The sequence below is a fragment of the Myotis brandtii genome, unplaced genomic scaffold (assembly GCF_000412655.1).
Source record: "Myotis brandtii unplaced genomic scaffold, ASM41265v1 scaffold693, whole genome shotgun sequence".
Taxonomy (NCBI): Eukaryota; Metazoa; Chordata; class Mammalia; order Chiroptera; family Vespertilionidae; genus Myotis; species Myotis brandtii.
Window position 1 is genome coordinate 1,650,987 of NW_005370710.1, and position 15,826 is coordinate 1,666,812.

Below are 15,826 nucleotides of genomic sequence, written 5' to 3' on the forward strand. Positions count from 1 at the left end.
ACTCTTACGACGTGTATGGAATGGCTTTACACGAGCTCGGAGCCATGGCCACACTACAAACACCTGAGATTCGCTTCCAAAGACTTTTGCTTTAAGGGGATCCTGACGGGCAGGTGAGGCGCCAGCCAGTGTGAGCCCGGCCCCAGGTCACAGACAGCGGCCCGGGTCACAGGACGGAGGCCCAGAGCAAGGGGTGGGGAACCAGGCAGGACTCAGTCGGGAAGAATTAGTTCCCAAACCGTCTGGCTTTGGCCTGGAGGGAGGGAGTGAGCCTGAGCATCCCCCTCGGTAAAATGGGGAAATAACCTGGAACCCGCCTGGCAGAGTCACAGGGCTCCTGTGAGGTCCCGCGTACAACCCTCTGCACAGTTCCAAACCGCAGCGGCTGCTCGGCAAACCGTAGGGATGAGTACAAGCGGCATTTCCCTGTGGAATCGGAATTTCTTAATATGCTCTCATTGATTTTTTAGAGAGAGAGGAAGGGAGGGGGAGAGAGAGAGAAACATCAATGATGAGAATCATGGATCGGCTGCCTCCTGCACGCCCCCTACTGGGGATCGAGCTCATAGCCCAGGCTGTACACTGGGAATTGAACCACGACCTCCTGGTTCACAGGTCAATCGATCGATGCTCAACCACTAAGGCGCACATAGACTCCGGCAGGTAAGGATTATCCCCACTTTGAGGATGAGGAGAAACGAGAGATAGGAATCCGCCCAGCATCTCGCCACTGCTCTGTGCGCAAGGCCAGGGCCTCGCTGACCTTCACTTCCCGCCTGTCCTCGGCCTGTGTTCCCAGCTCAGGGCTGCTTATTCCCATCGCGGTCATTCAGCACCACCGCCAGTTCCTGGGGAGACTGCGACGCTCAGCCCGGGCCCCGGAAGGGCCTCGCACATGGGACACGTCCGTAGCAAGTACCAGCGGCGTGGAGCCCAGAGGGGTTTCCACGTCTTGCGTCTCCCAGGCGCCTCCTGCTGCTTCTGCGCCACTTTCTCGGGTATTTCCTACAGCGCTCGGCAGACACGAGCAGGTCGTAACCTGCATTAGACGCAGAGACACCGCTGCCTTATTCAGAGGCCGATGCAGGGAGTCGAGCTCATCTGGGGATGCCTTTATGAGGTGAATGCCACGGAAGTGTGATTAATCAGAAAGTACTCATTAGAGGCATGGAGACCAGCAGGGCTGTTAGGAGGGGCTGTGGGGGGTGAGGAATGTGGGTGGTGGTACTTCTGGCCCAGGGGAGCTACCAGACTCCTAGGGCAGAGAGGATGGGGAGAGAGGGAGGAGAATGAAGTGATGGTTGGTGGAAATGCCCAACGGAACAGGAAACACAGTTTTGGACCATGCAGGCCTGGGTTTGAATTTCACTTTCTTTTTAAAAAAATTTTTTTTTGTTGTTAATCCTCACCCGAGGATATTTTTTCCATTGATTTTCAGAGAGTGGAAGGGAGGGGCGGAGGGAGAGAGAGAAACACTGATGAGAGAGAGACATCGACTGGTTGCCTCCCACACGCACCCCAGCCGGGTGCCGGGGATGGAACCTGCCACCCAGGTAGGTGCCCTTGGCCAGGTCTCGGACCCCGACCTTCCAGTCCTCAAGCTGACGCTCTATCCGCTGAGCCACACGGGCCAGGGCTACTTCACCTTTTATTTTCTGCTTTTCGTTGTCTCCCCTCCCCCAGCCCTGTCATACGTTTTCCTTTGGTTGGAGATGAACCTCCTCCCCGCCCCCAATGAAGACACAGGCTGGCTGACGGCACCCCCATTTGCCCACAGGTGACAGGTGTCCACGGTATGAACACCGGCCTGGGGCCATCTCAGAGCTTCCCTCCCGCGTGGCCCGCAGGTGCCTCGCATGTGGTGTCGCTCCTATTCACCGTCCCCGCTGTGGCGCTCGCACCCGGCCACATCTGGCCACATCTGGCTGGTGTCGGCACGCGAGGGGTGACTGGTGGTGGTGAGCGAGCCAGACCCTCTAGGAGACGCAGACGGAGAGTGATCGCATTAGGGCGCTAATGACTGTGAAACCTGGTTGACAGCGAATTGTCCTCCGTGGGCAGACGGCCTGATCGCAGTCATCACGGTGCATCACACGGGATCTCGGCTCTGAGTCGGCGTGCCGCCCCCGTCCTCTGTTCCAGCTCCTTCTTTGTATCGACACATGACTACGTTCTCACACTCACCACGTGGTGATCGCAGGGGACGGAGGAGAGCTCGCCTACCAGCATTTCTCAGCAGGACGCGCAGATAACAGCGGTGCTTGTCCATCCCTTGGGAGTTTGCCTTAGCCTTGCCCGGGCCTTGTAAATGGTCCCTTTTGAAGACTTTCTTTATTCCTCCCTTTTGACTATGTACTAGTGTACCATCCGCTTCCTGCTGGGTATCGGCCACGTGTAAGAAGTTGGGGAAACTCCTTAGCAAGGCAGTAAGGGCCCGTATCGAGGCACTGTCTGACCTCCTGTCCTGACTTCGCCCCTATGTTGGCAGAACCTGAATCTCATCCAAGGGGAGCGAGTCCCTACTTCTCGCACCTGTTCCCACTGTGTGCTCCGGTGCTTTCCCACGGGCGGCCTGCCGGGGAGTGGTCAGCGGCCGGCGCCACACGAGCCCTGACGTGCAGTGCCTGCCAATGCCTGTGGTGTAAACACACCCGCCATGACACCTCCATGCGCCTAAAATGTCTCAGAACTTGGAATTGGGAAGAAAAGCACACCGTTGGCCAGTGACCCCTCCCAACCCTGTCCACCCCCACCCTCTGCCAGGGCCGGACCCAGAACTGCCGCTCTGCAAAGGATTCCAACTCTTTCCCGTTGCTCCTGTGGGCATTTGGAACGGTTTTGAATGACCAGCCACACGTTGGTGGTAATATTTCCGAACCCAGGGCTTCTCGCCAATTAGATGTTTGAGGCTTAGAAGCCCTGAAGCAAAAATCAGCTACCTGCCTGTGTCTCCAGCCACATCGCCAAAGCTTCCTGCTTCAAGTTGCTTCATTTCCCAAGAAAATGATTCTCACCCGCTGGTCCTATTTCCAGATTGCGTCCTCAGGATCCTCATCCACACGTGACTGGAAGCATCGACTGCTCTCGGTTATAAGCATCTGAACAGAGAAAACGTTCAAGGTGGGTGTTCGTTCTGGAGAGAGAAGACGGCCCACGATTTATTCCGAAACGTATCTTATTAAGGAAGGGTCTTTTTACGCAGCCCTGCTAAGCGATGCCTTCCATTTCACTTTATGAAACAGATGAGCCCAGTATGTCAAGTTCAGAAAGTCACCACGGCGGCCATGGGGAAGCTGGGACGTCCGGGAATAAAGGCGAGCGTGCACCGGCATCGGGCTATTTCCTGATGTCACGGTTATGGGTGACGACAGGGGTGTTCCATTAAAGTTATTCTTGTTGCTCTTAATTTCATAACGGCTGGGGATGGAGACGAGATGAAGGAAAGCGCCAGGATTTCTGATGCGTGCGGGCCCTGGGAGGTTCCCCGCGGGCCCTTGGCCCCGTTGGTGACAGGGAGGCCTGGATGGTGTGACGAAGGACCGTCCCCTCCCGCGCCCTGGTTGACGGCGTCCTCAATCCGAGCCCTTTGACTGCTGGACCAAGGGTCTTAGTGCATCCTCACAGGGCAACGCCTTGGCACCGAAGAGACTTCGTAATGAGCTATTTCCAACTCAAGGAGGTGGCGTGAACCGATTTCAATTCGCCAAAACAATTTAAAAACCTGATTACCAGAAATCCTAATTCACTAGAATGTTTTCCCCCTCAGGGGGCCACTTTTAGGAGGAAAAGGGAAAATTGGAAGAAAATAGTAACAAAGACTTGAGATTGGGGGCCAGTATGAGTTCCTTATCAGGGCAGGGAAGGAATATGTCTTAATAATAATAATAATACCCTAGCTGGTTTGGCTCAGTGGATAGAGCATCAGCCTGCAGACTGAAAGGTCCCAGATTTGATTCCCTGTCAAGGTCACATGCCCTGGTTTTAAGCTCGATCCTCAGTGTGGGGCGTGCAGGAGGCAGCCAATCAATGATCCTCATCATTGATGTTTCTCTCTCTCGCTCCCTCTCCCTTCCTCTCTGACATCAATAAAAACATATTTAAGAAAATAACAACAACAACAACCCCTATCAAAGGCAAGAGGTGGGTATTAAAGATTGAAAGATTGGAACTACCACTTCCTAGGAGACCCTCAGCTTCCCAGAAATTACATGCACCGGTTCCCCGAGCCTGACCTTCAGTACCAAGCGACCTTGTTGCTTCATCACAAGGTCGTATTCGTGTGTGTGTGCCCGGAGGCTGCGGGCACTCCGTCTCCACCCGGGGGATGCGGGTAAGGAGGTGGCATCACACCAGGGCCCCGCCCTCCAGTGCTGCAAATGTGGGTCCCTCTCGGCATTTCCCCAGCAGCTGTGGGGGTCGCCACTGGTCCTTTCAGCTCTGAGCCACTTGTAAGACGGAGCAGTGGCCTCAGCCCCCACGGAGCGTGAGAGCAGGGGGCACTTCTGCGCTGGGCCCCCTTAGCACTGCGTCCTGCCCCGCCCTGTCCTTGGGACAAGGTGACACTTCCTGGGAGGCCCCTGGCCCCCGCCCTGCGGAGGGAAGGTTGCGCTGGCGGGCACACTTCTCAATGATGAAGAAAACCAAGTTCTTTAGATCCGTATTAGAGCAAATAGTCGTATAAAAACCATTTAGCACAGGAGCTCGAAGCCAAGTTGATTTTAAGAGCTCAGGGACAGATGGCTTCATTTTGCTTCTTCCCAAGGGATGGCGTTCCGTGGAAGCACAGGGTGCCTGGGGTCTGTCGAGTCGAAGGGCAGACACAGCCATGCACCCCCGCGCCGCTGTCTCTAACCGCGAGGAGCAGAGCTTGATGCTAAATGTTGGTACCTTCCCATATGTCCATCTCCGAGGGAGGGGCTGTGTGCTTGGCATTTTCCCAGGCTCCGGTTTAAACGCTTCGTCTTCTAACTGTAAATGCTAAGGAGTCAGACTCTAGAGGTGTGTCAGTGGATCTGAGCTAAAACAGACAGGCTCCCGCCCGGCTGGTGTGGCTTGGAGATTGCGCATCAACCCAAGAACCAAGAGGCCACGGGTTCGATTCCTGGTCAGGGCACATGCCGGGTGATGTCTCTATCTCTTTATTCCTCTCCCTTCCTCTCTCTAAAAATCAATAAAGGGGAAAAAAAAAGTACAGGCTCCCACCTTAAGAACATTGGATGTTCAATTTTTTTAAATAAGAATTCTGTTAAAATGTCAGGTAGTTAATAAAAATTACCAGCAGATTAAAAAAATATATAACCAACACTGCAGGTGTGGCTCAGTGGTTGAGCTTCAACCTATGAACCAGGAGGTCACAGTTGGATTCCCAGTCAGGGCACATGCCTGGGTTGCGGGCTCAAGGCCCAGTAGGCAGGAGGCAGCCGATCGATGGTTCTCTCTCATCATTGATGTTTCCATCTCTCTCTCCCTCTCTCTTCCTCTCTGAAATCAATAAACATATTTAAATATATGTACATATATACAATATATATATACATGTATGTGATCACAATGGTACAGAATTCTCCTTGAGTAAAGAAAACTGCAATAAATATCCTGAAGAAGTGAAAGCCTTTGCCATTTCCTTGATGAGAGTCATGTTCACTGTGACACTGAACCTGAACTGGCCTGGGCGCACAAGCCGGTCTGGCAGAGGCTCCTGGGGTTGCTGGACGTGGCTGGCATCCCGAGCTCGACGGTGTTGGTGTCCGCAGCGCACCTGCCCTGTCCGTGCCAACCCCGATGAGTCTGCCTCTCCAGCGGCCTGTCTGCAGTTCTGGACACGTCACCCAGACCGCTGGCAGCGGCTCCTGCGCAGCGTGTACTGGCACGGCCTGGCGAGTCTCCGTCCGCCGTGAGAACGCCGAGCAGTGCCCTGGGAAGGGCTGAAAAGGGTGTGAAGAGACAGAGCTGGGGAGGCAGAGTGAGGCCGCCACACGGAGGAGTTCACGTTTATTTAACATGCAATCATGGTGGTAATTACAGAGCAATTATTTCATATGGGCATATTATGAGGAGAGAATTAAAATAATTTGTAAAAAGACTAAAATGAATGGGTTCCGTGGCAGTTTTCATGTCACTGCACTTGCTGGTGCTAAAAAGGAGCATAAAGCAGCCCAGGTGTCGCTTCCTGTTGTGTCCGCTCAGCCGTCCGTCCACTCAGCCTCCCGTCCACTCAGCCTCCCATCCGCTCAGCCTCCCATCCACTTAGCCTTCCGACCGCTTACCCACCCATCCACTTAGCTGTTCGTCTGCTCAGCCTCCCATCCGCTCAGCCACCTGTCCACTCCCAACTTGACGATGCTAAATTGCTACTTGACGGCTCTGACTATGCAAACAGTTCATTTCTTATAAAGAAAAACAAGGAACTTTCTCGGTCCTACAAGCGAGTTAAACAGAAAACAATCCTTTTTCCCTGGTCCTGCGTCCTTTGCCTGTCACAGACTCTCAGGGTTAAAGGGATTTGACAGATACCAGGTATAAGAATTCTTCAAACTGTATCTGGTGAGTGACTTTTCACAATATGGCAGGGAAAATGAGGTCGGCAATGAGCTGAGACAGTCCGTGTGCAAGTACTAGCCTTGCCTGCGAGGTCCTAGAACAAGCTGCAAAGATCAAGTTCACGCGTTTCTTTTAAAATTAAGAAATGGTATCCCCGTGCTGCCGAGCTCCTTGGCAAACAGATGAGCCGCACCCGGATCTTGACTCTGACATGTGCAGCTCAGCCATTGGGGGGGATGGGCATCGCCTTCGAGAGCTGACCTGCTCCCTGCGGGCCGATCTGTGCTTCTGCTACTTCTTGGACAGCCCGCTCATCCGATGACCACCGGGGGTTCTTTGGGATGGCCATGTGACGTGCATTAGTGCCTTTACACCACCCACACGCACCAGAGAATGCCTGAGACCCTGGCAATGAATAAAAATAATAACAAATACAAGAAGAAAAGGGGGAGAAAATAAAACCAGGGGAAGGACAATCCAATGTTCCTGTGGGAACCGGGAGGACCAGCAGAGAAATGTCAAGTGCTCAGATTAGGAAATGCTGAGTCCGGGATTTATGCGGCTCCTCCGCCAGCGAACTGGGCCACCTCTCATCACCCGGGGGATCTCTCAGGTGCTGCCTCTGAAAGTAGGTCTTCCAAGAAAAGGAATGAGGATCGATTTTTGTAAATGGGATGCGCCTTTAACAAGCGCTATGTTTTCTTCAGAGCAGAGATGCACGGTGCGTAGCAGACTGGGCTAAGGGTAGGTTTTCACACACGGACCCTGTGCCAATAACATCCCCAAATGTCTAGCTCATCATCTAGTTGTCAAACACTCCCACTAGCTAATAAGCATCGTGGGTGATATTATTATTACTTTCTTCTGTGATTCAGACGTTGCAAACCGGCCACAGGCTATAAAAAGCCTCAGAAAGCAGGCAGTTTTGCTCGGCTTGTGCAGTTGCACATTTCCGGGGGGTTGGGAGTGCATGCACCCTCCAGCTTCTTACCAGGCCTGTGTTAGGCTCAGTGACCTCACCTACCCAACCCCTGGCGCAGCTTGAGATCCTTGGCCTAATCGAACTCCATGCCTCCGTAGCATTTAAATAGCACAAAGCGGGGAGGGAAGGAGCATCACCTCACAGAGAACGGCCAGAAGTCGTTTTCACCCCGAGGAGAGCTGGCTGAGAAGATGGTTCCTGAGGTCCCTCTGGCCGCGGACGCTGCGAGCTCTCCTCTCAACCTACTTAGTCTAAGACAATAAAACAGGACACAAAGTTTCCAGACCGGCTCAAGGTCAGCTGGGAAGGTGGGGTGAAGCCCAAATGAAGCCCTTCCCTGGTGTCCTCATGCGGGGGCTCGGCCACGGGGCCCGGCTCGCTGATGAGGGTGCGGGCTCCCGGGAGCAGTTCCCGACGCACAGGAGCCTCGTCCTTGCAGGGATCCGCTTGCTTCATTGTGTCCTTGCAGGGATAGGGAGACTGTTACAGCCCTTCCTCCCAGACACACCCTCCTCCATCTGCGGTCCCTGAGCCACGGTACAGGTGTTTCGCTCTGGCTAATGTGTGAACAAGGAGCATCATTTGGGAAAATGGTTGGAGGACGACATGTAAGACTCAGAAAGGGTCAGGGGCCAGACAAGAGTCCACGAAACGAATGTCTTCCAAAGTAGTCGGTGCAGGGTCAGCGTTCAGAATGCATTTGCAAGACCGTCTCGACTTCCCAGAGGAAATACAATAAACCCTCCATAAAGAGCTCCAGCATTTCGGCCACGGTGGCTCCGTGGTTGAGCATCATCCTATGACCCAGGAGGTCACGGTTTGATTCCTGGTCAGGGCACGTGCCCGGGTTGCGGGCTCCATTCCCAGTGTTGGGGCGTGCAGGAGGCAGCCAGTCAGATTCTCGCCCATCATTGATGTTTCTCTCTCTCTCCCTCTCTCTTCCTCTCTGAAATCAATAAAAATATATTTTTTTAAAAAAAGAAAAGAGCTCGCGGCAAACTCTCGGGCTCTCCCCGCACCAGCCACCTACTGCCCTGGGGGAGGCTCCGGCCAGGCCTTTCAGAACCTGGAGTTGCTGACGCCACAAAGCATGCTCTGCTGCCGCCAGCCACCCACTCCTTGCTGTCGTGCTCAGCACCCACACGGAGCTTCAGACCCAGCGGGAGGCAGCGAACCTGGAAATGACCGCTACCATCTGCGGCCAGTGCCAGGCGCTCTGCCCAAGCTCTGCCCGTACCAGCCTGCGAGTCCTCCCCGCCCCACGTAAGAGGAGCTTTTAGGATCTGTTTTCTGAAAAAGGAGACGGAGCCTCAGGAAGAAAGCGCTGACGACTCCCTCAAGGTCACACAACTGCAGCTGAAGCCAGAGGCCACACTCACCTCGACTCCAGGGTCAAAAGGCTGGCAGACCTGCCTGCCCTGTTTTGTTTTTGACCTTTTGTATTTTTTATTTTTTGGTGCCATAAATATAGGGCGTCCCCCCAAAAGTATAAGACACTTTGAATAATTACAAAGGCATATTTATTAAAATACATTTTATTTTCAAAATTGAGCTATCGGCTACTGAAGTGTGTGTACATTTTTTGACACCTGGGACATGTAGTTTCTAAAGTCACTTTTGTGTGTGTGTTTTTAATGACATCTGTGGGTTTTTCTGAATGTTCCTATTAAGTGTGTGTGAGTGTGTGTGTGAGTGTGTGTGTGTGATGATGAAGATGATGATGATTTTACCCAATAACATGAGCAGTCCCAATTTAACTGTAAAGGGGAACCAGGTTAGTGCAGTGACTATAGTCAAAGTGCCTGCAACTCAGAGCTTGCTGAGCTGCGTGGAACATCCTGCTGTTACGTTTGGAGGGTCTGTGTCTGCTCAGCAGACCGAGAAAGGCTAGGATGGAGGGTGTCGGGATAAACGTAACGTCTGTCCCACTCGCATTCCAGGCGCACCTGCAGATTGGATCAGGCCGCGGGCCCTGTGCCGGCCGTGGGCGAGCCCGGGATGGAGAGCCACAGCTGAGAGGCTCTGGCGTCCTGGCCTCCGAAAACTCCAGAGAACCGTCCTGCGGGCTCCGGAACTCTCCGCCGCGCCACCGAGACTTTGCTTGAATGTTCGCGGGTCGCTCCGGGGCGTTCCCCAGCTGCTGAGAGGTGCGCAGGCAGGGCGGGCCGGCAAAAAAACGCAGAGTGGCGAGTGCCCACAGCTGTGCGTGTGCGAGGTCCGGCCCTGGTTCACCCCACAGTCCACCTACCGTGAGGCCACCACCGTGGACTGCAACGACCTGCGCCTCACCCGCATCCCCGGCAACCTGTCCAGCGACACGCAGGTGCTGCTGCTGCAGAGCAACAGCATCGCGGCCACGGCCGACGAGCTGCAGCAGCTCTGCAACCTGACGGAGCTCGACGTCTCGCAGAACAACTTCAGCAGCATCCGCGAGGTGGGGCTGGCCAACCTGAGCCGGCTCACCACACTGCACCTGGAGGAGAACCAGATCGCCGAGCTGCCCGACCGCTGCCTGCAGGACCTGGGCAGCCTGCAGGAGCTCTACATCAACCACAACCAGATCCGCGCCATCTCGGCGCGCGCCTTCGCCGGCCTGCGCAACCTGCTGCGGCTGCACCTCAACTCCAACAGGCTCAGGGTGATCGACAGCCGCTGGTTCGAGGCCACGCCCAACCTGGAGATCCTCATGATCGGTGAGAACCCCGTGGTCGGCATCCTGGACATGAACTTCCGGCCCCTCGCGAACCTGCGGAGCTTGGTGCTGGCGGGCATGTGCCTCACCGACGTGCCCGGGAACGCGCTGGTGGGCCTGGACAGCCTGGAGAGCCTGTCCTTTTACGACAACAGGCTGGTCAAGGTCCCCCAGCTGGCCCTGCAGAAAGTCCCCAATTTGAAGTTCCTCGACCTCAACAAGAACCCCATCCACAAAATCCAGGAGGGGGACTTCCGGAACATGCTCCGGCTGAAGGAGCTGGGGCTCAACAACATGGGGGAGCTGGTGTCCGTGGACCGCTACGCCCTCGACAACCTGCCCGAGCTCACCAAGCTGGAGGCCACCAACAACCCCAAGCTCTCCTACGTCCACCGCCGGGCCTTCCGCGGCGTGCCCGCGCTGGAGAGCCTCATGCTGAACAACAACGCCCTCCACGCCGTATACCGGGCCACCGTGGCATCACTCCCCAACCTGCGTGAGATCGGCATCCACAGCAACCCGCTGCGGTGCGACTGCGTCCTCCGCTGGGTGGCCGCCAACACGACCAGCATCCGATTCATGGAGCCGCTGTCCATGCTCTGCGCCGCGCCACCCGAGCTGCGGGGGCAGCCGGTGAAGGACGCGCTGGCCCGGGACGCGGGCGAGCGCTGCCTCCCCATGATCGCCCACGATGCCTTCCCCGGCCACCTGAGCGCGGAGCTCGGCGCCACGGTGCTCCTGGACTGCCGGGCCCTGGCTGAGCCAGAGCCCGAGATCTACTGGGTCACGCCCCTTGGGAGGAAGATAACCGGGGACACGCTCTCCGACAGGTACACGCTGAGTAGTGAGGGCACCTTGGAGATCCCCAACGTCCGCACGGAAGATTCCGGGAGGTACACCTGCGTGGCCCAGAATGTGGAAGGCGCCGACACGCGCGTGGTCACGGTGAAGGTCAACGGGACCCTCCTGGACGGGGCCCAGGTGCTGAAAATGTACGTGAAGCAGACGGAGTCCCACTCCATCCTCGTGTCCTGGAAAGTGACCTCCAACGTCATGACGTCGAACCTCAAGTGGTCCTCGGCCACCATGAAGGTCGACAACCCGCACATCACCTACACGGCCCGGGTGCCCGTGGACGTCCACGAGTACAACCTCACGCACCTGCAGCCGTCCACCGACTACGAGGTATGCCTCACCGTGTCCAACGTCCACCAGCAGACGCAGCGGTCCTGTGTCAACGTCACCACCAAAACGGCCGCCTTCGCCCTGGACCTCTCCGACCAGGACGCCAGCACGGCCCTGGCCGCCGTCATGGGCTCCATGTTCGCCGTCGTCAGCCTCGCGTCCACGGCCGTGTACGTCGCCAAAAGGTTCAAGAGGAAAAACTACCACCACTCGTTGAAAAAGTACATGCAGAAGACCTCGTCGATCCCGCTCAACGAGCTGTACCCCCCGCTCATCAACCTCTGGGAAGGGGACCCCGAGAAGGACAAGGACGGGGCCGCGGAGGCCAAGCCCGCCCAGGTGGACACGTCCAGGAGCTATTACATGTGGTAACGCCGGGGAGACGCTGCTCTGGCAGCGAGGAGCACAAAGACGCTTTTGCTTTATTCTGCAAAAGTAACACGTGGGAGACTTTTGTATTTTGGACTTTGGGGCAGAGCGGAGGGGCCGGGTGGCCATCTCAGTTTTTTGTGTTTTTTTGTTTGTTTTCTTAGTGGAGCGTATCGCAGCGAGCCTGGGCTTCCGGAGTGTGTTCGGTTTTTATTCTTACCATTCTTATGATTATGATTTTATTATGATTATTCTTTGGTTTTAGTTGTTCTGCTAAACTCAATGATGCTGTTCTAACGACCATGCTCCATGCAATGATCAGTGGCAGGCTGGGGTTCCCCTGTGCCGTGGCCGGCAGCGTGACCCCGTCTTCCGAAGCCATCGGCAGAAAGCACCGCGTCCTCCCCAAAGCGTCCACGTGGTTGAGGAGCAGCGTGGGCCCTTGGCAGCCACTTGGTCCACAGACTTTCAACTCAAGTGACCACGGCTAGACTGTTACCTGCTTTGAATGGTGTTAGTTGACTGCACTGTAACCTTGTATCCACTGACTTGAATGTTTGCCTTTGAACACGGACGTTTCTTTTTGTAATCAATCGTTAAAGAGGCTTAGGCCAAGCTAACAGGCAATAGAAACACGTTCTATATCAGGTTTTTTTAATGTAACAAACCACATGTTACTTGTTACCTTCTTCTTTTTATCTTTAGTAGACACTTTTGAAAGAAAAAGACAATACCTTTGGTGTGTTTCACTCACCAACATGTGGTGTACAGTGAAGACAGGACTCTAATAAATTAGTTTTGTTCTGATTTTTTAGAACACTTGCAATAACGTATCCCATAGTTCTTGCTAGTGGCAGCGTGCTATTTTTCATGCCCCTCAAACCAACCACCCAGATAAACCGGCTACCACGTGATGCTTTTCAAAACTGGGCCCTAAAGAGTTTTGAAGTCTTTTTGTAGGGGAAGAAATATCTATTTTGATGCAGATGTTTTAATGGACAGGATTTCTATATTTTAAATATTACTGACCAGACCCAATGGAGGAAACAGTTCATATGAAGAAAAAAGGTGTATTGCTGTATCCTATGCATAACTAAACACGGATGGAGATATATATGGGGAGAGGGAGAGGGAAGGAGGGAGGGGGGAGAGAAGGGGGAGGAGAGAGAGATATGCGTAGGATATGTCTCATTCCTTCTCTGTAAGGGTTTTGTTAAAATCTGATATTATAGTAGTAGCCACGCGCCCCAGCGGAGTGCCAATCACAGAGTTAGTAGTATTCCAGATGCAGTCTGTGCTGTTCCTTTGCTAACAGCTGTCTATCTGCTTAGACCCATATTAGCCCATCTGGGTGTGGAGACCCCTGCAGGTGATGGACAGAAAACAGAGCGGCTTCTGGGCAGCTGGCATGTTCCATCCAAGTACCAGAGAGAGAGAGAGAGGCTTTCACAGGATTAGGTGTTTCCTGGGAAATGTGTGTGTGAAACAGAACAGGAGGCGGATTTAGGTAGGAGGCCGGTTCCACCGGGGGTGGGGTGGACTTCACAGTGTAATTAGAGGCGAAAGGACTCATTGGAAACGAGACTGATAAAGCGGAGGAGCACAGTAAGGCTGTTCCCAATGGCACCTGCCGCCAGGCCTGCAGGCAGTCGCACCAGGAGCCTGAGCTGGGAGAGGAGTGAGCGCGAGCAGGGGCCACTGAGCACAACTTGGGAAAGGCAGAAGAAGCGAGGGCGAGGCTGGCTGGAGGGTTTCTTTCTTTAATATATATATATGATTTCAGAGAGGAAGGGAGAGAGAGAAACATCAATAATGAGAGAGAACCATTGATCGGCTGCCTCCTGCACGCCCCCTACTGGGGATTGAACCTGCAACCCAGGCATGTGCCCTGACAGGGAATCAAACCGTGACCTCCTAGTTCATAGGTCGATGCTCAATCACGGAGCCACGCTGGCCGGGCAGGTTTCTTTCTTTAGTCAATTCCTTATCCCATGACTCACTTAGAAAGGCAGACCATGGCTTTCAAGACCACGAGTGCCTGAGCTCAAAGCATCTCTCCCCATGGCCGTCCTTTGTTGGTGAGGAAAGCCTGGGCCAGGGAGGGAAGAGTGGGACCGGCCAGGTCAGACCCCCTGCCCGCCGCCCAGGGCAGGGGTCCGGCAGTTCCACGCCCAGCTAACCTAACCCTGCTCCCGAACAAGCTCCATCCTCAGTGCCTTAGCTCGGTCAGTTCCAGCACCAGGCGATACTGCCCCCGGTGGTACTGCCCAGGGAATGCCAGGTGGGGACACAGAGAATCGGAGCTGCCTGGGGCGACTTTGGGGGGATTCCTGTGCGGGTTCTTGTCTTCAAATATCTGCAGAGAGCAGGGAGCCACCGGCCAAACTCCCGCTGAGCTGCACGAGGAGGAGGGGAGCGACCGGCAGCTCTGGGCCCGGGCAGGGAGGGGTGCCCTCAGACCACATTCACTGAGCAGGGTGGGCACTCGGATGCCAGGGAGGAGCTGGAGGAGAGCAGCCACTTCCCTCCAGGGTCGTCACTACCTCACGCAAGGCCAGTTTTGGGGAGAAACATCTCTTCTAACTTCTTCTCCTCTTATACAGTATCGTAGCTGATTTTTCCCTCGTCTGTGCTAATTGGTTGGATTTTGGTTGCTGGAAAGCAAGATGGCAGGGTGCTCTTCCCCCTCTTCACACAAGCCCTCCTCTGCGCTTCATTTAACTCGGTAAGTTAGACCAGGCGATGCCACATCAGAGTCCTGGCTGATGGCGGCGGCTGCACCTTCCCCAGGAAGGTGACGAACACAGTCACTCTCTAATTTCCCTTCTCCCCGCTGCTCCCGGCTGCCTTCAGGGCTATAACCTGGCTCCAACCTGAGGTGACAACGTTATTTTTGGAGCCGCATCTTTTAAAATGGGCATTCCCAAATGTGCCCATTAGTTCATGACCAAGTCAACAGATGTCGTGACCACCGAAGCAAATGCAATGTTTGTCCGCATTTCTCGTCGGACTGTGGGGTTAAGAGAGGAACGGTCACCTTCCTCAAACCAACAGGACCAGCATCCGTTATCCTCTCGCCCACCACTGGGTGTTTATTTATCCAGTCGTCCATTTCTTCACTGGGGACCCCACACCGATGCCTGCTGGGAGCTTGCTTCCCACCCCCACATCCATCTTCCGGCATTTCCTTCTCCTCCTCTCGGCCTGGAAGCCAGGAGCAAAGACCATCCCTTATCTCTGCCCCGGAGCCCGAAACTCCATGCCTCCTGCCTTTCTAGTCATTGACACGGAACCTGGCCACTCCCCACGCCTCCTGCCCACAGCGGATGCGTCTCCTCCGCTCGCTTCCTTCCCTCTCGCCTGCTGCAAAGAGAATTTCTTTATTATTCACAAGGGATTAGCTGGAGGGAAATGCTTCTCTAGAGGCGGGTGTTAGACTCGCCACCCAGAGTGGGAACAAGTCCGCCGGAGTCTCTGCGGGGCCTGTCCGACCTGGGAGGGAGGTGCCTTCCCTTCCCGCCTCCTCCCGGCCCCAGCGCGCTCCCGATCTGGACCCAGGTGAGAATAAGCAGATGGCGCAGCCAGCACAGGTAACAGCAAGAACTGCACGGGGTCCGTGCAGAACTCGGAGACCTGAGGGTGCTAACGTCAAGTGCACGGCACCCCCATAGGCAGGGACCGTGGGCGTGTCCTAGGGGACTCTGTACTGCAGATCCTGGGGAATGGGCCCTCGCTTCCAGTGTCCCCTCCCTCCATCTGCGGAAGGGCGGAGGCCGGGGGTCAGAGGGCATGCGGGGAAGGCAGAGTGACCGCGGAGGACAGCTCGTGGGAGACGACACGGAGGCTTCTCTCTGGCCTAAGACACAATTTCCTCTCTCCCTTCAGAAGCGTTATTTGCTGGGCATCTGTGAGGGGCACATTGAAACTGTTCACCTCAGGCTATTGATTTTAGAGAGAGGGAAAGGGGGAGAGACAGGGAGAGAGGCAGAGAGAGAGAAACATGCATCAGCTCCACCTACCGGGGATCCAGCCTGCAACCCTGGGCCTGTGCCCTGACC

At 55.0% G+C, this 15,826-nt stretch overlaps 1 protein-coding gene and 1 long non-coding RNA gene across 2 annotated transcripts; both read left to right on the forward strand.

Moving 5' to 3' along the window:
- Positions 1-1,531: 1,531 nt before the first annotated feature.
- Positions 1,532-3,406, forward strand: LOC106724023. Its single transcript, XR_001359775.1, has 2 exons — positions 1,532-3,120; positions 3,203-3,406. It is a non-coding gene; the product is annotated as an uncharacterized LOC106724023 (long non-coding RNA).
- A 918-nt stretch (positions 3,407-4,324) lies between these two features.
- LRRN1 (leucine rich repeat neuronal 1) lies at positions 4,325-12,594 on the forward strand. The gene is made up of 4 exons (XM_005881919.2): positions 4,325-4,330; positions 5,754-5,893; positions 8,658-8,785; positions 9,463-12,594. The coding sequence occupies exons 1-4, from the start codon at positions 4,325-4,327 to the stop codon at positions 11,769-11,771; spliced, it is 2,583 nt and encodes an 860-aa protein (XP_005881981.1). The 3' UTR covers positions 11,772-12,594.
- The last annotated feature ends 3,232 nt before the right edge of the window (positions 12,595-15,826 follow it).

Excerpts from the sequence above, each read along its gene's own strand:
- LRRN1 (XM_005881919.2), top strand. Across the intron at positions 5,894-8,657 it reads CTGGCGAGTCTCCGTCCGCC|CACCCACACGGAGCTTCAGA; the intron begins GTGAGAACGCCG and ends TGTCGTGCTCAG. Across the intron at positions 8,786-9,462 it reads GCGAGTCCTCCCCGCCCCAC|GCGCACCTGCAGATTGGATC; the intron begins GTAAGAGGAGCT and ends CTCGCATTCCAG.